Source organism: Oryzias latipes, chromosome 13 (genome assembly GCF_053564925.1).
Source record: "Oryzias latipes strain Hd-rR chromosome 13, Olatipes_Hd-rR_3.1".
NCBI lineage: Eukaryota > Metazoa > Chordata > Actinopteri > Beloniformes > Adrianichthyidae > Oryzias > Oryzias latipes.
The window spans coordinates 21967212-21995074 of record NC_136249.1 but is presented as its reverse complement, the minus strand read 5'-3'; the positions used below and the strand labels follow the sequence as shown (position 1 = coordinate 21995074).

The window sequence follows — 27863 nt, the reverse complement described above, 5'->3', positions numbered from 1 at the left end:
TTCATAGAAAAATATTTAACCATAAAGCTTAGAAACAAACGGATTTTATTTCCTGAATAAAAAATGAAGAATGGGTAAATACTATTATTTAAAAATACAACTTTTTTTCTTTTTTTCTTGTCTCAGTTAGAGAAAAAACAATTAAAGCTGTGAAAAACAAACTTTTTAGATTGACAGGCACAGCCAAAGCAAACACTTTAGCAAAAGAAATAGAAGGATCTTGACGCAAGCAAAGAGGAACCTTACTTGATATATAGGTGGTGTATTAGCGGTACAGTGGGCGGGGCCATGAATCGATCACACACAAACTGGGAGGTGCGTAGACAGAAAAACGGAGGTAGTGAGTGGAGCTGCGCTCCAGCAGTCGCGCTCTGACCGTGGATTTACGCAGCGCGCTCCTGCAAACACAATTCCTGCACTACTACTTTCCAAATCTCAGAGTAGACACTTTTCCACGAGGTTTTATTTTTATTTGGATAAACACCTAATTAAAAAGCCAACCTAAGCGAGGTAAGAATTTCCTATTTTTCTGTAAGTCATGCTTGTTGCCAGAACCAGCAGGTGAGTCATTATTTATCTATCTTGAATTTTAGAGATGAAAAGGTTTTTTTTCATGTCACAATTTTTAATTTAAAAGAAAAAAAACATTAAAAATTGTGACATGAAATGTCTTCTTAAGAGTAGGTTAGTAACTGGAAGTTCCTGTTTTTGTTTTACAGAAATACACGACTGCTCTCTAAGGGAGGGGAGAGCTGAGCTTGAACTTACAGCAGCTTTATGGCTTTATGGGTCTCCCTAACAGCCTAGCTGTCATATGCTGGTCCCTGGAGAAGATGAGCTTCTTTTGATGTTTGGGACCTATTCCTTATTGCCACATTGATCAGCCTCTTTTAATGCCATAAACATGACCAACAGCAGTAACTGCACTGTGGGTCATGATGGCAACCCCGCAGTGAGCATCATCATGTTTTTAGCAGGGGTGGTGGGAAACCTTGTGGCACTCTTCATCCTTGGAATTCACCAGAAGGAACACAGATCCAGGTCCTCCTTGTTCTGCATCCTGGTTACTGGTTTGGCTCTCACGGACCTGCTGGGCACCTGCCTCCTCAGCCCACCCGTGTTTATCTGCTATGCCCAAAACATGTCCCTTAAGGATCTGGGAGGTGAGAGCCTGTGTAACCTCTTTGGCTTCGTCATGAGTTTCTTCGGCCTGGCCCCCATGCTCATCCTGTGTGCTATGGCAGTGGAGCGCTGCCTGGCCATCAGCCACCCGTACTTTTACTCGGTCCACATCCGCCGCAGCTTCGCCAAGTTCTCACTCTTCTTCATATACCTCTTTTCTTTGGTGTTTTGCCTCCTGCCGTACAGTGGCTACGGCAAATTCCGACAGTACTGCCCTGGAACATGGTGCTTCATTGATATGGATGCTGAAGAGGAGGACAAGTCATTGCTGGTCTTTTCCTTGTCCTACTCCTCCATCATGGCACTGCTGATCCTCGTGGTGTTTGTTTGCAACGGGTCAGTGATTTTTAGCCTGTGCCAGATGCGACGCAGCCAGCTGGTCAGACGTGGCTCAGTGGCATCGACAGGGAGGAAGAGGAAGATGAGCATGGCCTGGTTCAAACAGGGGGAAGAGGAGATCGACCACCTGGTTCTGCTGGCGCTCATCACTGTCATCTTTGTGGTGTGCTCCGTGCCGCTGACTGTAAGTTGACATTTGAACTTTCTATTTGCACTTTTTTTTTCTAACTGAATCGTGATTTTTCAGTTGCGCCATCTTTTATACTGAAACCTGAACTCTAAATGCAAATGCAGGCAAAACAAATCAGAAAAAAGTTAAACTGAAAGTGGGGGGTGGTTATTGGATGGTGTCTTTCACCAGCTAAATGGGCAGATTCTTGTTCTTAAAGGTAATCTGTAACAAGTCTATTTTTATAACTCGGGCGTACTGCCCCATGAGTTGGCACTTATGAAATTAATTCCTCCCCCGTATTCTGTGATCCTTACATGTTAACAAAAAGCTTAGCGAGTATGGCGGCCGTTAATGTTTTTGTGTGTCCTTCTTGGAGGCTTCTTAACAATGGAGTTCTACAAGTTTCACTCGAAGGTGTGTCTGAGAGAGCAGCCCTTACCACACACAGCATGCAGTCACTGAATGTGTGTGGGTTGAGCATTTGTGTGCTTTGCCTCGCTTTGTCTGACTTTTTTTTCTCTCTCAGAGGAGTGAGCTTAACCTAACAGCCCTGGATGACTGGTCTGTCCTTGCAATGATCCAGTAACACAGATTTTCCATAAAAATGTGGACAATGATTTAAACTAGTTCTGACAATCCTCGAGTAGTTTTCGGGAAACTAAAAATTTCAAGCCACATTTTGTCTTCTCACTTTTTACTCATTGTCTGTGTGCGGATATTTTGTTATTTTGTGGCAAAGATGAAGCCATAAAGTGTGACTAACATATGGTACATGTGGTGGTATTGTGGCGGAGCTGCAGCTGAGAGCAATCGAAGGGAGTTATGAGTAATGACGTTATGCTCTGAGTAAGACTTCATCGAACCCCCCTTTTTTTTTGCACATATGAACACAGTTATGCCCGGAAGTTTCCACCTTCTTTTAGACCATTGATTTGTCAAAAAACAGTAAAAGTTCTTTGATTGTTACTTATACTAGGCAGATCACCATAGAAGCAGTTTGGATAGTTTGTTGCTCTGCAGCACTCAGACAAGTGTCAACGCAGTGCCTGAAGGGCAATACATGAATAATGAGACAGGAGAGAGACAGCACTTTCATGTTTCATTACGATTACACAGATTTTTCACACGTCGAAGCATCTAAAAGAGCTGCCAATGTTTCCAGAGGAATGCTCACGCAATTAAAAAAATGATTCCCTGCAGATACAGCATGATCGGAGAAGGCCTAACGAGGGCCAACCAAAATTAGAGTCTGTTTATTGGAATTTGTTTATCAAAACAAGAATAGGCAATCAAAAAAAGGAAAAAAATAAATAAAGAAGACAAACAGAAAAATATATCCATAATATTTTGTTTCTCAAAGAAAGTCTGGCTTAATGCTTGCAAGAGAGTGAGAGGAAGCAAACTTGTATGATCCCACCCCTATAACATCATCAAGATTTTTTTTGTTTGTTTTTAGCTCCCACTAGAAAGATTCTTGGTTCTAAAACAAACACGGACTCACCATAAAACATGACTTCTGGTACAATGTTTCATGGACGCATAGGAGTTTTGCCTGATTCTACACTTGGAGACAAAAAAACGTTTGTCCTTTGGGTCAAGCTTAGCTGAAATGTGGTCTTTCAAGATAAGATCCTTCCAAACTACAGCAGCAAAGCAGCTCAATACTGGCAGACACGGAATTAGATTGATTAAAATGACTTGATGCCACAGTCAGTCAAAAAGGCGATGCCTCCCTGCTTGGTGCTCTTAGAAAAGGGGCTGGTTTGGGGGAGTTTTACTCAAGTGGTTTGGTTACATTTAAAGAACAATTTTTTGAACTTTTCAATTGAATGTGAAAAAGTATAACTCAAGATTTGGGATAGTCAAATACTAGGGCAAAACTGAAGAACTGTATCGTAAACGAAAAGTAAACTTGTGACTTTTTGGTTTCATTGATTAAATTAGAGTTTGACAGTAAATAAAAAATTATATTTTGGTTTGGTTTGATGTATTTGTTGCAGTTTTTGCGAAGCCCCTAGAGAACACTTTGTTTAGTGGACTGGATTGAGTTAGAGTAAACCTTAAGAGAGCTGTGCACGAGTGAAACACCAAAAAGGTTTATTAATTATGTCAAGAAGAACAGATTATATTGGATATGAGCTTTGAAGAGGCCGCCTAATTGTTTCCATCTGAATGCGACAAGTAAAACAGTGTCCTTTGTTTAATAGTCTGTGCTGCATTGCTTTCTGTCTTATGTAAGTGCCCCGAAAGATTCCTGTGTCATCTCATAGACATTTGTGATTGTTTGTACTTCTTTGTGGTCAAAGAATTGAGACAGTCAACGTGTCTAGACAGACTTGAGATCTTTCCACACATATGTGGGCTCATGTTTAATGCCGACAGGTTTGCTTCATGGCAGAATAAACCTGTGCAGAAACAATCTACTATGTCTTATTGCAATGAACAACGTGTTGCACGTATCTTATTTTGGCCCTCTGCACGCTGACACAAACAAATCCATTATTAATGACATTGTCATGTATATACTTGTATACTGTAAGCTGCAACCAAATCAGGCTGTTCACCATGTATTTCCAGTTAGGCTTCATTTACTGAACGTGTTTCTCACTGAATGAGCCGGGAGCAACGTTTTGTTTTGAAACGGTCTCCACTTTTTTTTTTTTTCCAGATAGTCAGGCGCCACAGGGTTTGTACAATGGCATACCATAAAGAGACACCTGAAAAAAGAAAAAAATATCCCTTGAATCTATGTTTGGCAGAGTAGATCAATATTTGTAAAACCATAGTTAGCGTTCTGTTAATTACAGTTATCAATAATGCTTGTAGGTCTCTATATTTAGAGATGAGGTTTCCCAGTCCTCTTTTTCCTGCCTTTGAACAGGCGATGGATTTCTGAAGTATGGCTGTTTCAACCAGTCAAACACGATTTTTCTTGTTCAGACGACAGCATTTAGGTATTGTGGTGGTGCAGTGGAGGATGTGGTGAAGTCTGACCAAAAATGGAATTTCTCAGGGAAAGTAATGTCTGCATTCGAGGATGTTTGTAGGGGAGGGTTGTTTTTGCGCTCATGTTGTTCCAGTGACACTGTTTTTTTCTGTTCAGTCTTACCCAAATCAGACTTTGAAACATCTGACATTGGAACCATTGGGGTCACTCAGCATTTGAAGTTGGTTTCATGAGTGGTTTGACTGCAAATGCAAATCAGATGCATGCGATTTGTCCGAGCAGCTTGAAATCTTCTCTATTGTGGTTTTCTCTCATTTGGGTAGTTGACACATCTCGAGGAATTTCATACCAGATGGAATTTACTGACATTGCTCAGTAAATATTTTAAAATTGAGCAATAAAAATCTGTAGTTGTAGCGTTTCCTCTTACACCAAAATGCGGAAACAAATGAAGCAATGACATGGAGCAAGTCTACACCACTAAGATTAGACGAGAACAACAAAAGCAAATAAAAAGGCTTCTGAAACAGCTGATTAAATGAAACAAACCAATATTTTTTAATACTTTTGTCATTTACTCAATCGGTAAGTTTAGTATGTTCTCATTTTATCTGTATGGAAAATGACAAGTTACTCTGTGCTGCAACTAAGACCAACAATCTGTTTTTCTTCCTGGACACATTTAGGCCTAACCTATCCTTTAAAGTTACCATGGAAACCACAAAAAGCCCTTCCTGTGCTGCCGGTATATCTCTTGATCAATGCAGACTAGCACGTATTTCCTCGCTTGTTGGCAAAAATCAGCTAAGGAGGCTCTGAGTGTCTTCCATTAAGACATTATAAATACAACTGTTGGGAAAATGGAGTGCAGGGTTCTCTCTGTTACAGTTTAATTATTAATAAATGTTCCTTTATGGGATTTGAAACTCCTATGAGACCCAGCTGGTTTACTTCTGAGTAGGAATAATGCTGTGGTTGAAACATAAAAGGTTTCCATCAGTATAAAAACTGCATTCAAATCTTAGTCAGCAGACCTAAATCGGTCCATGTACACGAAGCACATGTATAGTCAAATGTACCTCCTTTTAAAACTTTTTTTTATTTTATTTTTTATTTATTGTCTATTGTTGTCGTTGTTACTTTCAATTCAATTCAATTCAATTCAATTTTATTTGTATAGCCCAAAATCACAACAACAGTCGTCTCGATGGGCTTCGAAGTAAAACATGAAATCAAAAGGATCACGAATACAAAGAGTTCAATAGAAAAATACTAAAATGAACTAACAAACTGACTAAGCTATACTGGCATCCCTGCCCTTAGACCCCCCTTCGCGGTAAGGAAAAACTCCCAAAAAAAACGGATTCCGGAAAAAACGAAGAAACCTCAGGGGTGCCCACATGAAGGAGGGATCCTCCCCCAGGACGGACAGGCGATTTACCAGAAATCTTAGAGAAGAATTAACTTATCTAAATCTACAACTACATATATATATATAAAAGTCCAGCAGACGAGCTTCATCCAGCCGTGGTTGTGGGGACAGTCAAAGGCGCGAGTCGAGCCGGAGACAGGAACCACAGCCAGGTGTAGGAGCGGGAGCAGAGACGAGGTACTCGGTCAGGCACAGAGCAGAGACGAGCCAGAGATGAGCCAGAGGCAGGATCCACAGCCAGGTGTAGGAGCAGGAGCAAAGGCGAGGTAAACGGTCAGGAACTGGAGCACGGATGAGCCAACTGGAGTCTGGAAGCACTCCCACTCCCCAGGAGGGGAGAGGAAAAGAGGGACAATACATGAATCACACTGCACCAAACAGAGGCATGGAGAACTAAATGATAAATTATGATCAAGAATAGAGGAGAGGAAGCGTAGAAGTAGAAAAGAAAAGAGGACAAAACCCCGGAGCACCATAGTTACCCCAGCTTCAACTTCTAGCAGCCTTTTAAAAGAAATAGTTATTATTAAGTTTAATTTAAACAAATTAACATTAAGTTAAATAATCTCTGAATACTAACTAGTCTGACAATAAGCCTGTCCAAAGAGGAATGTTTTCAGTCTAGCTTTGAATGTAGAAACTGAATCGGCCTCTCTTACATGAGCTGGGAGTTTATTCCATAAGACAGGGGCTTGGTGACTAAACGCTCTACCTCCAACCGTACTTTTACTAATTCTAGGAACCACAAGCAGTCCTGCATTTTGCGAGCGAAGTGTTCTCATTGGATGGTAAGGGACTATGAGGTCCTTAATATAGGATGGGGCCATTCCATGTAAGGCCTTATAGGTTAACAGGAGGATCTTGAACTTGATTCTGGAATCAACTGGGAGCCAATGGAGCGAAACTAACACAGGAGTGATGTGATCTCTTCTGCTGGCTCCAGCTAACAATCTTGCTGCTGCGTTCTGAACAAGCTGGAGACTTCTTAAGGAACTCTTAGGACACGCTGCTAACAAGGAGTTACAGTAATCCAGCCTCGATGTAAAAAATGCATGGATGAGTTTTTCAGCATCACTCTTAGAAAGTATATTTCTGATCTTAGCAATATTCCGCAGGTGAAAAAAGGCAGTTCTACACGCCTGAGATATGTGAGCCTTAAATGATAAATCCTGGTCAAGTAAAACCCCAAGGTTTCTAACTGTGGAATTGGGGGCTATACTTATGCCATCCAGGGAGACTATCTGAGAAGACAGAGCATCTCTGAGGTTTTTAGGACCAAGTATAATGACCTCAGTTTTTTCTGGGTTCAAGAGGAGGTAATTAATTGTCATCCAGGTCTTGATGTCACTGATGCAGGCATTCAGTTTCTCTATCTGGTCATTCTGGTCAGGCTTCATGGATACTTTCAAAGTCATTTCTCTCTAGGTTTGAGGTTGACTTCAGCTACACTAAGAGGGCTACAATTTTTGCGGCTTCAGTGCCTATCGTTCTGCTGAAAGAACAAAGCAAATGAAATTACAGGCTGAAAATTTTAGCTGCAATTTCTTGCCTTCTTCTCTTTTCCATATCTTTTATGTCATTTTTGAGACTGGGACTCATGGAAACATATGTACATCCTTGCTCAAGTTCAGACTTGCTCCAATAGAAACTGGCAAATAAGCTTTGGAGGACTAATTATTCGTTTTTCTTCAATATTTCCCAAGATGGCCCTTTTGAAAATAAAAACATTGACAAACGACAAAATTCTGTTTAAAATTTTAATCCATTGGACATTTAAAATGCATATTTTGATTATTTTTTATTTTCCACTCAAATTTTTCTTTCAAATGAATGTCAATAAAAATGTTTTAAATATTTTTCTAATTTCTTAAATGAAATAAAATGCCAATATGATCGACATTAAAACTGCCTATACCTTACAGTTTTCATAGCTGTGATCCAAAAGCATCTTGCTAAAACCAAGAAAAGCTACCGGTATGTACTGCAGAGGTAATAACTGAAACGACTTGGATCTCGGATCTAAGTGAAATTTCCAAAGCTTTAGGATCTCTGATCCAAATACATGGAATGATAGCTGTGAAAGAGATTGAGGAAAAAAAAGAGATGACTTAGACTCATTTATGAGCACAGAATTCAGATGAGTTTCTGAAACACTCACCAGAAGAATAGCAGTGCAGCTGGGTTTTGGGTTGTCCGGGCCCGTGGAGGGTCATGGAGAGGAGGGGCTGCATCTCAAAAGGAGCGCAGGTGTGTCTTCCGTTGAGACTATTAAGGCCTGCTTAGGGGACGTCATAAAAATGGAACATATGATTAATGTGCTTGTTGTTGGTGTATCATGAAGGATTTGACGATGTAAGTTAGAGGCACTGCCCACAGGTCGCCAACACAAAACTACACTTAGATCGTCTAATTTCCTAATTTTGAACTGAGCAACGGGCACGCAAGACATGAGCACTTATCACTTGAATGGCACTAACGGGCTCCTTGCACAGTGTGCAAGGTTTGAGGGGATGAAAGAAAGGAAAAATCCGTATAACGCCTGTGTCTTCCCTCCTTTACTCTTACTACTTTGCTCAGGTGTAGGGGCAATTGTGACTAAGGCTTTTGATGGCAGCAGTTAGAAACAGCAGTGCTGCCTCCTGATATATGTACACTCCCTCAACACAAAATATGTCACCATGGATTTCACTAACCAAATGAGTAAGAGCCTTTCATGGGTTCTGCTGTGGTGAATTTGTTTAACTTTTAGCTACTGGCTGCTGACAATCTGTATATTTTTATTCAGGTGTATTTTTAGATGGCACTGCTTGGAGTTTGTGAGACTCAGCAGCTGTGGATAAAAACCACAAAAAAAAAGCATTTTTTTGAAAGCATCTTGCTAATGTTTTTGCTATACAAATAGCTGACTCAACCAGTTCTGTTTTCATGTGAAGTTGAAACAGAGGCTGCCAAAACTAAGAATCAAACCACTGTTGAGCAGGTTTTGCAATTTTATCTCAACAAATTTTGAAATATTCAAGTTTGAGAAAACCACACTGGTGGTCAAAAATATAATCAAAGCAAATTTTAATGGTTCTATTTTCATTATCTGGGATGATACTGAAATTTCTTGTGTTTCTTTGTTAACCATCTGACAGAAACAGGGCTGACTGGCAATAGAATGGTGGTCCAACAGTTATTTAACGTTCTTGATGATTGCCACACAACATTCATCAATGTGGTTTTAGAACTGGAGTGATGGAACACTGAACCTTTCCTTACAGCCTGCTGGTGAGGACAGCTTCTTTGAATACAGTTGTGTATTTTCTCAGACCAAGCAAAGATTTTTTATTTATTATTTTTTTTGATGAAAAACATTTCTTGGTAAACAAAATCTGCCCAACAATAGAGACCTCTTGCAAAGCTCAAGTCAAACAAAATAAATGAATAAAAGGTCCTTGAACAGTATTTGCTCTGACAGAAAGCCATAATCATTTCAAAAGTTGATGCTTTTCCAAGGGGGTTGCATGGTGGCATAGTGGCTAGAGCTCTCACCTCACAGCGAGAGGGTTCTGGCTTAAATCCCTGCTGGGTTTCTTCTGTGTGGAGCCCGTATGTTTTCTCCAGGCACCTCGGCTTCCTCCTACAGTTCAAAGCCATGCTCCGTAGGTTGATTTATTACTCTAAATTGTCCCGTGGTGTGATTGTGTGGCCATGCAAGAGGCTGACAACCTGTCCAGGGTGTGCCCTTGCCCAACAGTCACCAGACTAGGCCCTGGCAGTCCCATGAAACTGAAAGGGATAAAGCTGGTTGAGTAGATGGATGAATGCTTCTGCAGGGATCAAGCTGAAACATAGAACGCATGAAATGAATCTCCCCTTTTGAAAAAAGTTAAGACATGTCTGGAGCGATCATTCAGGGTGGATAAACGGTCAGTAAAAGACCCAGCCTCCTCTTACATTCCCTGTCCTTACCACCATCCTTAATGTATTTATCCAGCTATCCAATCTGGCAGACCAGAAGCTATAGATAATGAAGCCTCCACAGAAGCCATAATGAGAGGATGAGCACAATAAAAGTCACCTGTTGTCACATCAGTGCACTTCAATGAGCTCTTTGCATCTGAGGTATCAGATGAATCCACACTAGGGGAGTGGTACAGTTAGAAATGGAAAAACACTCATGTTGTGACAGCTTTGTCCCCGCAAGCACCTTTTTTTCTGATGCTGGAATTTGACGCCCCCCCCTTCCAGGCTCGTAAGGAAAGATGATGCTTTGTAATCAGCAGCTCGCTTTGTTGGAGCGACAATGGGGGTTTTCTCTCTGGACAGATGCCCAGTTCTGAATGCAGTTTCACGCTTTCAGGTTCCCATGTTGTGCTTTGGCAATGAAAACCTCTTTATCACAACATATAGTCATGGTTCATGTTTAGCCTTTCTGATCATTTCCATTTTTGGAGCCAATGCAAACACTGGCTCCAAATTTTAGAAACACACTGCCAAAATAGGCCCCTTAGAAATAACTCAAAGAGTTTAACCCTATTGGCATATTTTCTTTAAATAAGTAATAAGAAATCTGACAATGGGGTAAGAAAATTTGTCCTACCCAGAATGTTTATTTTAAGAAAGAAAATTCAAGTTCTTAAGTTTTGTCTAAATAGGAATATTTTGCTTTTGAAAAAGTTTCTTCATAAGATTATTTTTCTTGCAAGACAGAAAATATATATTTTTTGTCTCGAAACAAGGGTCCTTTTGCTTCCTTAAGATTCAGTTTTTGTGAAGCACCTTCTGGGAATGAAAGTTGCTTCTTCTAGTTAGGGTGTGAGAACAGTTTCATTTTGTGTTATTTTCTTTTAACCTTCCACCAGATCCATATTCTTTTCTATTATCATCGTCATCTTTTTTTTTTCCCTTCATTTTAATTAGATTTTACAAAGCCAGAAAGGTCAGCCACAAAAATGAGCATGACTCCACGCTTTCTGCCTGGGGTTGTTTTCACCAGCTTGCTCCCTGTCCAATAACATTTTTCAATTCTTGTTATTTGATTTCATTCTCCATTTCATTGTTTTGACTCATATGAATGAAACTAAACAACAAACCATATGTGCCAAGAAAATGACACAAACCAACGACGGCAGGTGATTGGAGGATTAGCCGGAACATCATTGTTAATGGTTATGTAACAAAATGACAACAAGAGGGTAAAAGATCGATTTGGAATAGAGAACATGGGGGAGAAAACAGAGCAGCAGATCCAGTTTTATGAATAGAGATCAGATAAAGAAAAAAGAAGTATAAAATCAGCCCAGTGTAAGGAACTGTTCTCCTGCATTCAGAGTAAACCTATGAAAAACTGGACTCTTAACTGTGCAGCAATTTCTTAAAAGGATGTTTGTAAAAAAGAAGTATAATTTATGGCTGTTGTAGTTACATATAGCAGAACAGATGGTTATCGTTAGAGTGAATTTACATATCTGTGGAACTACGTACCCATAAGGACTGAATAAATGAGAAAATGGAAAGATAATTCAAGGATTTAGGCAACAGTTAGAAGAATTTAGTTGGTTAAAATGTGTTTCTGTGATGGAACTTGACTTCTTTCTCAGCTGGATCTGCCTCATTAAAGGTCTTATGGGGTAATAGGGATCAGTAAACCTCTCCTCTTCCATCATTGTCTGCCTCTAGATTTAGTTGTTGGTTATATTTGTAACCATTAATGCAGGATGTCTGACCTGCAGCTGCTGTTCCTCAAGACCTAATCTAATGAAAATGTTATTTTTGGTGTTTTTGACATGCTCTTTTTCTAATGATGGAGGCCATATATAAAAAGAAGATTTTGCTCAACACTACATTTCTGAGTATTTCTCTATTTAAAACATTGTGAATCAGGAGCAAATCTGAATCAGGCAAAAAGCCGTTTGAAAACAGTATTAAAGAACCTATAACTCCAAACCGCAAGCTCCCAGCTCCACTCCATACCGATGCATCCGTTTGGAGGCAAACAGGTCCGTGCACGTCTTTGTTGTCCTCGTCTGAGCTGGCATTTGGCTTAAAACTTGTAAAGTAAAAAAGTTGCTCTCCATTTTTGTTGCACAGATCATTTTAGATTGGGTGAGTTAGGTATTTTTTATTTTGGCTGAAAACTGCATAATCATAATTAAAAGATAACTGGGAACCCTTTGGAAATAGCTCAGATGGTCGGAGTGGGACTTTAATCTGTAAAGGAAAGTTTAGAGGACTGAGCAGCGCTCTGCTAAGCTTTTGCTTAAAGGTTTTAGTTGCAGACTTTTACCTCACATTGGTCTCAATTGAAAGAAACCTGTACCGGTAGGTAGCTTTGAAACAAAAGGAGTCTGCTGCATGTAAATGTAAAGCTGCGTGTTGGGAACCTGGCACGACTTGATGCAAAAGCCAAGTCGCGGAAATTTCCTTTGTTTTATCAAGCAAGTACACGTGCATTCACTGTATCAAAACCCCTTTTTTAAAATATCAAAAATCTTTTTTAGCTCTGTGGCAGTTGAGTTGAAAAGCAAAATAGGGGCTGTCAGAGGAGCGTCTAAACCAAAGTTGATTAGTCAAAGTTGCTGCAGGGTTAAATGTTGCTTTCACATATTGTTAAATCTTAGATTTTACCGAGGAGCAAGTTGGAAAGATTTTACAAGTTAAGGCTTGTAGTGGCAGACTTTAACACCGACCCATCTTTGCATTCTTTGAAAACGTTCACAACGGCACTGCCATTAGTGAATGATATGGGTTTGTAGGCTTTATCTGAGCATGTTTTTTATCATGAGACAGTTCAAACAACTGCAGCGCCTGTGAGAACATTCTCTTTCAGACTGTCCTCACTCACAGGTTGTTTAGCTATTTTTAGTTTTGTCCCAGGAGTCTCCAGAAGCTACCTTTTCATTTTCTCAGCGACTTTAAAGCTCAAACACTCCACTCCCATCTGTGAGGTTTCTCAATCTATGGGATGGGACCCATGACTCACTTTAAATTGTCACGAAAGGTCATGTGACACCAAGGGATGTTTCAAAAGAAAGATTTTTAATTAAAAAGCACATTTGTGATTTATTTTTGAAGGGGGGGGCGTATACTTGTGCTTTACAAAGAACATTCCAGCAAAGGACAACACGACTATGATTTATTATGAACCAACTCATTTACAAATGAGCTGTGTCAATTTGACTTGTTCTTCTTTAAACTTGTATGGATTTCCATTTAGGTCCACATTAAATCTAAATCCCCTTCAGGGCAGTTCTTCTTTTATGTTTTGCTTGGCAGTGAGTTGGAAGCTGCAGACCTTTCTGTGTTTGCATTTGCATGTTCTTTCTATGTTTGCATGGGTTTCCTCTTTAATTTGATTGTGTTTCAAAAGGCATGCATGCTTTGCCTTCTCCTGGTTTTTCCCAGTTTTCACGTTTGTTGCCATGACTGTTGACCTGGGGTTCAAGTTCCCCCATTATCTCCACAAAGGTACCCAGCTCTGGTGTTTCTGTGTCTGGTCAAACAAGTGAATGTCGCACTGAAACCATGCTACAAGAGCGAGTAAATTAAACACTGTAATGTTGGTTTTCTGAGCTAGTCAAACAAAACTCAGAGGTTAAGGTTTTTAATGACTTCGAACATCATTTAGAGTTGCTGAACATCTGCCATCTGGCAATCCTTGCTGTGGTATGCAAGCTAAGAGGATGTAAAAACTCATATCTTTGCTTTTTTAAGTGATTCCTCAACATCAGACCATAATAAAACCAGCTACTGTGCCAACTTTGAGACGGATCTAAACAGCTTTGCCAACCGGTCCTTTGTGTTAACACTTCAGTCACATGTGAAAGGAAAGAACATGAAAGAACAATGAGGTGTTTGTTTCTCCACTGTCTCTGGAGATACTCAAGTGTGGGGAAGACAAAACTATGTAAAACAACACCCTCACATCAAACAAAACCACAGGTCAGAAGATGGTGATTATTCCTTGTAAGTGTTAGTGGATGCATGAAAATAGGGAAGCAGTATCACTTATTTCAGTAAAGCCGTGAACTTGAGGGAAAAAAAGGAGTCTGCGCTCAGAAACAGCAAACATTGCAAAATTACTCGAGGATATTTCATGTTTGCTGCTTCAAAAGAAAAACAGCCTTTGTGTAATCACTCACTCAGATCTTTCCTCCCAGATCGCGCACAGCTTTACATTCAGTGTAACACAATCGGAGAAAAAGAAGTTTTATTCCTAAATATTCCCCCTTTTCTTCCATACAGTTAAGTTGGCATCAGTTAATTTATGATTCACAGCATTTAACATGTTAGATGAGTGGTGACTCCATAGTCTGGCTTGATTGGGATGTTTACCTATCAGACACAAACTGATTCATCAGATTTTTTGTAGATATAAGACGACTTTTTCCTTTAAAGACTCCAACAACGGGGAATATTAATAGGATAACTGCCAACAGCCAGCCAGGCAGAGTTTGGAATTTTAGTGAATATCAGAAAACTCAACAGTGTTTAGTGTTTGTGAAGGGAAGAAATGCTTTCCTTCTCTTCGCTGCCCCCAGTGACACAGATGAAAATAGATGAGGGAACATTGAGAGAGTACAGTCCTTAAAGAAGCATCTAAAGTGGATTTTTATTAAATAAGGGAAAAAAACAGTTAAGTGTCATTTTTGATTGGTTTCTTGGTGAATGCTGTTGATGATGTGACTGTCCAAAGTGTTAAAATGCATGAGAAGTGTGAGGCTTGCCTGATGCCTGCCCTTATGCAGTCATCCATCCTGGTTATGACTTGTTTGTCTCCAATGTTTTTTGGTTCTGAGCCCACAGCTGATGCCCACCCACACAGACTGGCACACACGTCTGTCTTCCCAGCAGGGTAGCAGCACCAATTCACAGTCAAATCAAAGCTTGAAAAATGGTCAAAAGGGGCTCTGAAAAAAAAAAGAAGAAGATTGAAATCATTTAAAGGTTGTTAGAAACGTGGATTTTCTTTCACATAGCTTCATTACAAAAAAACATTTGTAGAACTTTGTGGCTTATTTGAATTGGCATAAAGACCACCAGTAGAAATTCTGATGCTTCAAAACAAGTGAAACTGCATTTCCCTACCTCAGTGATGCTTACCAGTTGTAAGTTACAACTCGTGTTTTTATTTACTAGAACTAGTTTCAAAACTTTACTGACTTCAATGAAGGTCTTATGCTATCATAAAAACAGTCCTCTATTTGATTGTTAAATGTAGATAGTAGGGCTCTGCTGGTCTACTTGTGGGGTCAATAAGGCTGGCCGAGCCTTTTGTCCAGATGTTATCAACAGCAACATCAATAACTTTCGTCTGATGTTTAAAGGCTAACTAAACCCCTAACTTAGTTTGCTCCTAGTGTCATATTTAAAAGTACTGTAAGTGGAATGGGTTTACGTTCTTCAACAAAAAGTACAAAATATCGTCCTTGGCAGACCTGGTAACCAGAATTCAGAATTGGTGTTAAAAGACTTGGACTCTGTCAACAATTTTTAAAAATGTTTTCAACCACCCGAAAAGTAGTTATTTAAAACAACAACACACAGCCTGGATTATTCCATCTTTAACAGTCACTGGCTACTTTTCTTTTTATGGTAAAGCTTAATGGCTTACAGGAATTCCTTGACTAATCAAATCTTTCTTGTCAGGCAAAAAAAAGTGTTTTTTTTTTTTATCAGGTAGTGGGAGGGATTATCAAGTACATTCTAGAGGTGGGTCATATGTATTGTTTTTTTTTTTGGATGGGGGGGGGGGCTGTTTAACCTTTAAAGGCTTTATCTGAGTCAGATCATGCACACAATGTTTTAGATGAAAGTGAGGAACTTAACCCTTAGTTGGGTCACCAAACCACCACAGATCATCTGACTCTTTCTGCTGCTGGTTAGAGAAAGGCTGAAAAGCTCATTTTTGGAGGAATGAAGGAAAAATGTCCCATTGGAAATTTTGACTGAGACTTGAACTTCAGCCTCACATTAAGGCTAAATAAGGTTTTTTCCGTCTCAGCCAGTGAGACTCACGGATCTCTTGTCCAGACAAGAATTAGAGAAGCTGATTCATATCGTCATCTACAGGCTGGACTACTCTAACAGTAGTCTCTGGCAAAAAAAAAAGAGAGAAAAAAGACATTTACAAAGCTGCAACTCACTCAAAAAACTGCAGACAGAGTGTTAACCAGAACTGGGAAAACCCAGTTCTGTGATGCTTAAACCCAGCAGCGGCTTACAAAACGTGAAGACTGAGAAGGCAGGGTGGAGCTCTTCTTAGTGGCTATTCTGCACGTATAGAAACTGCTTTCTGATGAGCTCAGACGTTCTCCAATTATTAAAGTTCAAGTTCAAATATATTCATCCCAATCTTATTGTAATCTGATCAATCTTTCTCAAAATTTTTGCTTTAGTTTTCAAAATTCTAACTATGGTTTTCAATACTTTTATTTTCTGAATTTTGACAGTTTTTCTTTAGAGTTAAAATGTAAAATTATCTCCCATTTATTGACAATTTTTAGTCACATCTACTGGAAAACAGCTTAAAGGAACCACTTTCTTTATTGATGGCTCTAAGCCTCAGTGAGAACGCATGCTCTGCAATAACCAAAGCCTTCAATGTTTTTAATGGGTTAGATCTGTTTCAAAATGTTAAATTTCACTGGCGTTAAATGCATAAAGTACTGTCAAACAGCAGTGTTAAAAAGAAACAGCACTTCTTCATAAAGCAGAACTCTAGTCGGTTGCAACAGATCTTGCAACATAGCCATGTGACCTTTTTTTTTATTATTTTTATCCGTTCTAGGTGTTAGTCTGCTTCATTTTTGCCATCCCCCACTGTGAAAGTCTCTCTCTCTCTTTAACACAATGCAACTTCCTTCTTATGTTTTCTGGTTTGTGAAAGCGCTGTTTTTGCTTGATAAGTAAAAACTCCTCCTGCAGTTTATCAACCCACATGCAAGACTTTGACTCATTGGAGAGTTTTAACTTTTAACCTGATTATTCAGATACAACAAAAAGGGGAAAGTTAGGCCTCTGTGTCCTTAATGTGTTTAGAAATGCATCTAAAATTGATTTGCATTGATTCTACGAGGCAGTTTGTACAGAGAATATAGTTTTTAAAAATCCTAGAAATTCTTTAAAGAACAGTTTTTGTACAGATTCACGCTTTGTGTCCGAAGATTACACAAGCTTTGATGTAACGATAAAATCTGTCAAGCAAAAGGGATCTCAGCTTCTGTCCGCTCAGGAATGAGAGCACTAAAAATGTGCCAAATGTTTGTGTGCTTTTTATTAGATGGTATGTTTAGTAATAGGCTTTTGAGTGATGTACTAACTATACCATTAAAGACATTTCTTCAGAGAAGTAATAACTAACTTCAACTGATTTTTTTTTCTTTGTGAAGGAAAAACTTTCTTTCAGATGGTTGATCTGAAAGGAAACACAGTTGGTGCAGGTGTTGTTTTTAGGTCAGCACCTTGTCATTATTCTCGCCTGTGGGACTTAAACATCCGTCACACTCTTTGTTAGTTCACCAAATGTCTGCTCTCTTTTTTCCTGGTTTTTCCAGTTTTTATGTTTATGTGTTTATAAATAAACATTTAAATAAGAATAAAAGTGACTTAAGAGCTCCATCTGAAGCAGTCAGTCTTAATTAAATTCAATTCAATTTTCTTTTAGAGGAAACCGTTTTAGTAACTGTTCCGGCAAACTAAGCAGCACACCCTGAACGTGCGCTCACACACACACTCGTGCGCTGCGCACTGCCACTCGCGGTTTGGGGGGGAAAAATAAACAAACAAAAAACCTGAAAAACCGAAACGATACAAAAGTGATCCGAACCGAGTTTGCGGTACCTAAACAGTTCGGTACAACTACCTGTATCGTTACACCCCTAATATATATATATATATATATATATATATATATATATATATATATATATATATATATATATATATATATATATATATATATATATATATATATATCTATATATATATATATATATATATATATATATATATATATATATATATATATATATATATATATATATATATATATATATATATATATATATATATATATATATATATATATATATATATATATATATAATACAGTACAGACCAAAGGTTTGGACACTCCTTCTCATTCAAAGAGAATGCCAAAGTGTGCAAAGCAGTAATCAAAGCAAAAGGTGGCTACTTTGAAGAACCTACAATATGACATATTTTCAGTTGTTTCACACTTTTTTATTATGTATATGATTCCACATGTGTTAATTCATAGTTTTGATGCCTTCAGTGTGAATCTACAATTTTCATATTCATGAAAATAAAGAAAACTCTTTGAATTATAAGGTGTGTCCAAACCTTTTGTCTGTTCTGTATAGATATATATATATATATATATATATATATATATATATATATATATATAGAGCAGACCAAAAGAATACTATATATAAAGTATACAATAGTATGCTATTAGTAAGTCATTAAACTGCATTACCTTAAAGCCGATGATTTACAGCGATAATGCTATGTTGAGCTGCTGAGTGAATAAAAAACAGAGAGCACACACATTTATTCCTGGTTAAACAAACTCACATGAGATTGATTTTGATCTCCTATACTCGAAACAAATGGTATTAAACACATTTCCCTAAATGCGAAACTTCTTTAGAGGGTCTCTGCACAATAGCAATGCTCTCCCGACTCAGTGGTGTAAGCATTCTGCTCTGAAAGGCTAGTAATCACCAGCACTGCCTCCGTTCATCCCTGCGTAATGATGGCGCGCTGAAACAGGATCAGGAAGAGTGCACCAGGACTACAAGATGGAAATACAATAATGTGATGCTGAGTGGAGACATCCATTACGCAGTCTGTTTCCGGAAACATGCAGCAGCCATCTGTTTTGAGCAGCTTCTTACGCATCGCAGACGGGATGCAGTACAGCAGAAAGACTCCATCAGGTATCAAAGATTTCTCAAAAAAATCAGCATCCTCTTAACACTTGTCAGCAGAAAATGAAGAGAAATGGTCAAAAGTATCCTTTTATAAAGCTTCCTAACTGCTGGCCTCAGAAAACATTGGACTAACACCAGGAAATGACATGGTATCTTGAACATTGACTCACTGTTGAAACATCACACTGGACTTCAAGCAACAAAGATTCTTTCTCTAGACTCCAGGACCTAGATTTCTAATTCATAAACAAACATTACTTTCATTTAAATAGTGGACTTTGGAACTTTTAGCACCAATCCAGTTCTTTTTCTTCTTAGCCCAAATAAGATGGCTGAGATGGTTCAAGGATGGCTTGATGCTCTGACTCCAGTCTCAGTCCAGTCCTTGTGATGCTCTTTGAATAAAGTTTGCTTGGCAATCCTCTCCAGGCTGTGGTTTGCCCTGTTGCAACCTTTCCTACCATAATTTGACCTTTGACTTAATTTTTGTGTCAATACACTTGGATTCTGCACTCTGTGAAGAGCCACCTTGTTATAAGTGAAGGGCGACGGTAATTGTCTTCTGGTTATCTGTCCAGACAGCAGTCTTTCTCATGGTTGCTAGTTTAGTGACTTAGAGTAACCCTTGTGCTATCCTAGGCACTTAAATGTTGGGAGTTGGGTCATCTGGACCCACTAGACAATCCGCTGAATCTTTTTTCTTCAATGATTTGTGATCTTCACTGGTGTCCATGGATTACATGAAATCTTTCCACCTTTATCCACCTTTGTCATGGTAGGGAGAACATGTCAATGTAAGGGTGGGGTCATCTAAGATAGCACAAGGGTTAAGAGACCATTAAAGGCTCAGAAAACATTTGCAGTTTTTTTTTGTGTGAGTTAATTAGCTGATTAAGGAGTCTCACAATGAGTTCCCAAAATTGAATTTATTTTCAATCTATAATTTTTGAGACACTGAATTTTTTGCTTTCATGACATCAACAGTTCTGATAAATGATTGAACATGTTTTGTATGGTGTGTATTTGTCGCTGTCTTAAACATATAGCATGGTCTATTTACACATTGAATGTGAAAAATGGGATTTGGTAAGATTTATATATCTATTTGCTAGGAGGCCAATACTTTAGGCCTCCCAGGCTTTTAGCATTTAGCACCTCCACATGACCCTATTCTCTTAACCAGAATCCTCCATTGTAAACTCACTCTGTCATGCTCCTTAGCCACTCGCTGATACATTAATATGCTCCTGTTTAAGCAGACGCTGACAAGTCATAAGTTTTGCCTCTCGGGCCATGGTGCTTACAGACCACGGTTTATGATTTGTTTCCCTTTCTGTTGGGCTTAAAGTCTGCTCAGAGTACCATAAGAGGCAGGCTGGCATGCAGAATCGGGAGCAGGAGTGAGGTTGGTGACTAGGACGGCGCAGAATCTGTTTGTTATGTTTCTAACCACTCTGTGTGATAAACTAAATGAAGGATAACTGCAATGAAATAACAAATTTGGGCTGTTATGAGGCACCTTTCTTGGTCAGGAGCAAAAACATTTTAAGGATCTCAATTGTATCACAAACTTCAATTTTTCTTTGGTGAAATATGAAAAAAAGTTACAATTTGGCCTCTGTGAAAATGTGTTTCGGTAGATACAGCTCAAAGCATATCCGATGTGTGTGCTTGTGTGTGTTTGTAAAGAACTCTCGAATTTTTGAAGCCATAATATTTAACATCTGCAAAGCATGCATTAAGAGTGAATGAGAAATATGGAAAAAGTAAAGGGTCAGAATGATACATCGCCTTTGCCTTTCCATTCCACTGCAAACAGATATGTGCAAAGCCCTTATTTTAGGCCAATTTAGCAAATTGTAGAAAACCACACAACCTGAAAATATCACAATATATTTAACATGCTGGTTTAGCATTTTCAAGATAAAATCTTCTGTGTTATGTGGTTTGGTGTGTAACTTTAGCCCCACTCCTTCCATGTGCACACATGCAAGGCTGATTTACTTTTATTCTTATCTGTTTCCACATTTGGATGTATTTGCAGTATACAGCATGAGCAGCAATGCAGACCTCAGGCAACAACGACAAATGCTACTGTTGCTTAAAGAACTGTTTAAAAAAAAAACAAGACTTATTGGCAGTTGAACAGTTCATTGTTTAATAGGGATAATCTTTATAAAATATGGGGAACCACTAATCATAATGCTTTTAGATGTGTATCCTTTTTATCAGAGTTTGCCATTAAGGCAACATGGTCACAGCTACACAAACAACATGCCAGGAGGAAGCAGGAAAAATACCAGCCCACACCATAACACTGCCGCCATTTAAAATGTTATCAGAGCAGAAGTCAACTCAAAGATCTCTGGGTTTTCTCCACATTGTGATCCAAAAATTTAACAGTTTTAGGCAGAATCTCAAAGTATCAAAACATGTAGAGCAATATAGTAACATAATTGGCATTGAAAACTGATACAGAAAATTCTAAACATTTTTTTAATGGGCACTGCTTATCTAGTATGTTTCTAAAAATAAACTTTCATTTTGCAAAAAAAGAAAATGAATAAGATAAACCAGTATAAGAGGCATTAGTCGCTGGCTAATTATTAGCTTTCTGTCTGAGCACTAGCAACAGGAAAACATTTACACCACAATAAACTGTCTTCAATCAGCAGAGAACATTAATTAGGCCACTGTTTGTTGGATATTTTGTGCAGGAAATGGGAAATTGTTGATAGAGAAGTGGAATGAGGCAACAAAAGAGCATCCTGGGCCAGCTGCTGCTTTCGCCTCTGCTTAGGATTTAAAAAAAACTTCAGCTGATTCTGTCTGGGCTTCCTGTCTGCAGTCTGTCATCTCTTAAAGGTCAATGCAAGAAGAAAACACAGTTCCGTTGCGCGGGTGTTTATCACATATTCTAATTGTGAAGAATTAAAAAAAAAAAAAGCACATGGACACTTGTTTTATTGGTGGCGGAGGCTTTAATGTAATGATGCTCAGCTCCATATAAAGAAGATACACCACACTCTCAGCTGACAACGATGGTGAACATGCAGCTTTGTTGTCATAAAGATTTAACTCCAAAGAGCCATTGGAAGTGCTACCAAAGAGCTTTGAAACAGGAAAGGATGATCTGCTGTCAGTTCGATCACATTTAAACATAGAATTGACCTAGAGCATTTCCTGGATTTGCCTTTTTAGACACATTTCCTTTGCAGGAGGTATTTAGGGTCAGGCCCTCTATGGAGTGGTATTTCTGCCACTACGTTGCACACAAAACTTTATAAGTTGCAAATGAAAAAATTAAATATTTGCTTTTCAAATTCATTGGTATCACTAAGTTTTTTTACGCTTTCAACATTTTTTTGCTTTCAAAACTCTTTTTGCTTTCAATTTTTGTTTTTTCTTTCAGATTTCATTTTTGCATTTGCAAAACACGTTTTCGCATGCGTTGTGACACATCTCTTTTTTCCATCTTTGATTTTGCTGAGTTAAGTTTCAGTATAGTGTGACAAAACTGCCATCAAACAGCTGCTGATTGGTCCAGATTCTAACCAATCAGGTGTCTCCGTCTTATATTGCCGGTGCTTGGAAGCAGACATGGACTTATCAACTTTTCTGGCCCGTTTTTTCTCAGAGTAAACCCCAGAAGGAGCAGCAAAGCAGCTAAATTGAACAGAGTTTTGTATTTATTTTAGTCAGTGTAGTGACCAACGTGTTTAAAATGTCTGCATCAGAAAAAACGTCTGAACTCCGACTCCGTCCAGCAGGAAGTAACAGTTTTTAAGATTTGTATCTGAACTATTGTTTTATTTTAATCAATAAATGTTGAAATATTAAGAGTAAATAGCACTTTTTCATTGGTAATGTTTTTTTTTTACTTTGAGTTCTAAAACATAATACACTGTAAAAAATTAACATAAAAGTTAAAAATGCATCTTCTGCTAAATACATTGAGTCTGCTTTGGTAAACCATCATTCTTTTGGTTATCATCGCTGTCAATCTATTTCAAAACACTTGTGCAGCATAAAATAATATGTGCTTTAAATATTTTATTGTCTTGTTTAAACAAACAGATCTTAAAGAAAATCTAACTTTTTACCAACTTCTGAGCCTCTGTAGCAGACACCAAGTTTGATAACTGTGGTGATTGAATTGGTTAGAATCTGGACCAATCAGCAGCTGTTTGATGGCAGCTTTTTTTTTACTTATTTTATTTTTATTTTTTGTTTGATGGCAGCTTTGTCCTGCTAAACTGAAACTTATCTCAGCAAAATCAAAGATAGCAAAAAAGCGAGATGACACAACGCATATTAAAACGTGTTTTGCAAACGCAAACATATTTTTTGAAAGCAAAAACAAAATTTGAAAGCAAAAAAAAAAGTTTTTGGAAGCAAAAAAAAAGTTTTTGAAAAGCAAATATTTAATATTTTCATTTGCAACTTAAAAGGTTTAGTTTGCATCATCGTGGCAGAAATACCACTCCATAGTACTCCAGTAAAAAACATCCTCCACCAGGCACCTTTAGTATAGTTGCTTATAGAAGAACTCATAATTCTGTAGTTTATTAGTGATTCAGTTTAATGTTTGGTCTCTTGGCATGTCTATAATGTGCCTCTTTTTGGGACTTGGAAACAACATTGCTTTCTCAGATTTCCTGTCTAATCGCAACTTTTTCTTTGATTTCAGATTGTTGGCTTTATCAATGCCTTTAATCCATTCAAAGATGACGAACAGCATCTGACCGCTTTCCGATTCTACGCCTTTAACCCCATCGTGGATCCCTGGGTCTTCATCATCTGCCGCAAGTCTGTGTTTCGCCACCTGTGCTCCCTTCTGAGCTGCCACTTCAGCAAAGGAGCTGTGAAGGCAACAGCACACTGCGCTTTGTCTCTACCACTTGATAACACCATAACGTGCAGCCCCTTGGCGTGACATGGACTAAGTCACTGAAACTCTTGGCTGTGAAGGACAAAGTATTTGTGGCAGCAGGTTTACCCAGTCTGCATCTGAGGCATTGCAGCACTGAAACAAGATGCACTCCACCTACAATTTAAGGGAACAAAGGAGAAACATTTATTTGCGATACCTCTGGATGAAATGACTACCCTGTGTTGCTTTTCCACTGATCCATGGAACCTTTTCTGTGTTGAAAGGATCATTTTGTCATTAATCAAAGCCCACAGACTTTATAAATACGATGTATCCAACCATATATAGCCAATAGAAATAGTCAACAAAGTCTAAAGACATTAGATGAAGCTATATGGACATTCATGAATGTATATTGTGTATTTCTCTCTAAGTCAGTGAGCATTTCTTAGGGAACACAGCAAGACTGTTTCTCTTCTGTGCAGCTTTCAAGTGTGAGCCATCTGTTTCTCTCAGTGCAAAGATCCATTTCACTTTTCTGTGAAAGATTACTACATTCAAAGAGGGAGAAGGAGCTTCATCTAATGCATCTTCTCCACTGGTCACCTCCTCCTCATGTAAACTATCCCAACCTAAAACAGGCCTTAATCCAAAAGCATGACTGCTGTGATGCGAGTGGTCCATTTAAGGCTCGACTTTGGCACAGCTTTGCTTCAAGTGAAGTGCCATTGTCAGCAAGTCAATGAGGCTCAGCAGAATGTGTGCTAACAATCCACAACATTTCATAAAACATGTATTCCTTCTGATCTAATACGCGTTTTCATCTTTGTCTTGTCAGCATGATTTATCCCAAAAATCTTGTGAAAGATATTCTGTGCTGAAGCTTAAAAGGTTTCCTTTCAATATAGCATTGATTTTAGTTTTTCTGCTGTTTGAATTTGAAAAGTTTGCACTGTCTAACTTAAGTGCCAGTTAAAGATCGTAAATATTTTCTTTAACTGGCTACCAGAACATGTTTAATGCTACAGGTTTGTCTTCTCTCTGTCTACATCACTGCGTTGCATATTTTTAAAATAACTTGCATTATAGTCACTATATTGCAGCTCACTGTTTTGGAAGAAATAATATGAGCTAAAAAGTCACTTAAGAAAACAAAATAATGCAGACAGAACTTTGTTCACATAGATAATTTTATCCAGCCTAAAACCTAATTCTTAAAAATGATTTTTTTTCCAAGTATAAAGAACTACACTTATGAAAGTAACACGCTTGTGGACCAAACTGCTGGAATAAGTAACAACAGCATCTTGTTTGGGAGTTAGTTTTATTTAAAATGAGCACTTTGAATTAACAGGAGCCTCACTTCACCATATTTACCCATGAGGCTTTTTGCAACATTTTTAAATGGTTTTTGAGCTTTTGAGACTCATGCGAGAGGCTGCTTCTTTTCTGGTGGATATGCCGGGGCTCTTGTCCATTACCTCTTTCCTGTTCTCTTTGAGCTTCATAATTTTCATCCAACGTTTCCACTAGTGACCCACACCACACTTCATTTGCAAAAATGCTAAGACCCTTGATTTAGGTGAACTAGAGTTCACCTCTTCCATCTGCACCTGAGTTTAAGGTTAACTTTAACTTACCAAACAAAGTCTAAAAAATCTCTGGTATGAAGCAAACACCCTAGAGTGAAAGTATTTCAAGATGGATTTGATTTATGATTTTAAAGATTAAGATAAAAGGTAAGACACAGTATATACAGTGTGTTTAGGTGGAAATAAAATACAAAAATTTAAATAAATCAGCCACTAAAGTTGAAACTTTTTCTTTAGTTAGATGTGCTGGCCTCCTCTGTCATAAATCCTTTGTTAAAAGACTTTTTCCCATGGGTCATACCCCAAAACGGCTCTCAACTCAACACCCACAGGCCAGTTTTACTTGGTCGGTGACTCAAAGGTAAAGAATCTTGTTCCATTTCTACCCTAGAAACACGACTGGGGTGGGTAGCTAAGACACCTAAGTACTATTTGAAAATGTTCTGTGTGAAAGAAGCTCAAGATTTGGCAAGTTTATATGACATCACAGAGTTAGGTTTTTTTCTTCTTGGACTCTGAGATAAATGTCATCTTCAGTCAAATATCCTCAGAGGTAATTAAACTAGAAGACCATTTGTTTCTTTTCCCACCAAGTTTCCAAGAATCTTTCAGTGATTTACTCCTCAGACAAAACAGTTTTCATTTGGTGTTCTGCTGTTAACGAGCATTTGATGAGTTGGCCATCGACATTCAGTGTGATGGAAAACACACTGACCACTCATCTCATGTTTTAGAATGATTTCTCTTGTGGTGGGAAATAAATCCTGGCGGATTACTTTGACTCTGTTTAAGCCACTTTGCTATCAGGCCTTACATAGTTTGTGTGCTTGAATTAGTTTTATTTTGAAAAAATCTGATGTTTCAGCATTCTGGTTGCTGTTACGACAGGACAACACCACAACATTATTTAAATTTGCCCATCATTGCACCTGCAGCACAGACTGACAGACTTAAATTAACTGTGAAGTGAGACGTTGCTTTATTATTGCTATAGTTGAATCCTATGGTTAAAACAAAATTATGAAAATGAGCAAGTTCCGTTTCAAAATAGAATATAAAGGCTTTTATTGTGGATGCTTGCTTATCATAGCAAGCATTCTTTTGGCTATTATATTGCTTAAAGAAGAAAGCAAAAAAAAATTAAAACAAGTGAAAAATATCACATTTTAAACTTTTATTTTGAAATGATTTAATGTGCCAATTTGTTTACTCATTGTTAGAGAATGTGACCACATTCTACTGCATCTTTGCACTGCATGAGCATAAGATTCTACTTTTTCACCTCGTTCACTAATTTATAAAGCTATTGAAGATGTTTGTGAATGTTTTCAAAACCTTTCGCTTCACTTCACTGCAAATGTGATTTTTCTCCATTTTTTTAATGTGTTAAAATGTAAAAAGATATATGTTTGTTTTATATTTTTGCTTGGTTGACTATATGCTAAAGATTGAACGTGCTTGACTTAAAGCGATGCTATTGAACTTCCTTTGGTCATAATTTTTCCCGTACATATTTTAAACCTTTTGTTCAAAATTATTTCTGTGCTTTTATTCTTGTGAAATAAAATGTTGTGAACAGAAACATCCGACCTTCTGTGACACCCGATCTCATTTATTTTTTCAAACCCTTGCCGACAAGTCAACATGATGCTCTTTTAAAGTCATTTCAGTTCAACCATAATCTCAAAACTAAAACAAATGTACTACATTGCATACCTAACGTGTCATAAAGAAGCTGGTGTGTGTGTTGGGGGGAGGGGGGGGGACTATCATCACAAATGAAGAAGGCTCTGGCTTGGGAGAAAAAAAAATAAAAAAATCGTAAAATTGAAAAACAGGCTTTACCACAAACATTGTAATAGTTGTGTTTACATATTTAGCATTGTCAACATTTGCATTAATTGTTTCGGTCACTGTGCATACTTTACAAAACTGTTCACTTCCTATTAAGTATGAGCACATCTTAACCATGTTAACTGCTGAACTGATCAGTTCTGAAGGACAGATCAGATGGTGTAGCTGAGTTGTGCTACAGCGCCTTCATTTGGTCAACTGATGCAAAAACAGCTGTCCGTTTCAATAGTCCAAAACAACCAAAGAATTCAGCTTGCTGCAAAGCAGAGCTAGACGTCGCTTTCTTTTTTAATGGTTCAAATATCACCAAAGATATTCTACTTGCAAGCTTTATGAATCAGATGTTATCAGTTTAAGTCTTGCCATGGTTTATAAGCAGCTTAGGAAGCCGATTCAAATCCCAACTGCAGCGAGTCAACGCCCCACCAGGACGGCTGCAGCACAAATCCTAAAGTCAAGTAAACTGTTCCTCCGTTTTAACAGGAGCTTTTGACAACTTAAAATGCTTGAATCTTTACTGATGACTCA

The 27863-nt window shown here is 38.2% G+C and overlaps 1 protein-coding gene across 1 annotated transcript; it reads left to right on the top strand.

Moving 5' to 3' along the window:
- The first annotated feature begins 325 nt into the window (after positions 1–325).
- Positions 326–27063, top strand: ptgir (prostaglandin I2 receptor). Its single transcript, XM_004075655.5, has 3 exons — positions 326–510; positions 720–1705; positions 23707–27063. Exons 2-3 carry the CDS (start codon positions 905–907, stop codon positions 23950–23952), a joined length of 1047 nt encoding a protein of 348 aa, XP_004075703.1. The 5' UTR covers positions 326–510; positions 720–904; the 3' UTR covers positions 23953–27063.
- Positions 27064–27863: the final 800 nt, after the last annotated feature.

Excerpts from the sequence above, each read along its gene's own strand:
- ptgir (XM_004075655.5), top strand. The coding sequence starts at position 905 with ATGACCAACAGCAGTAACTGCACTGTGGGTCATGATGGCAACCCCGCA. Across the intron at positions 1,706-23,706 it reads TGTGCTCCGTGCCGCTGACT|ATTGTTGGCTTTATCAATGC; the intron begins GTAAGTTGACAT and ends CTTTGATTTCAG.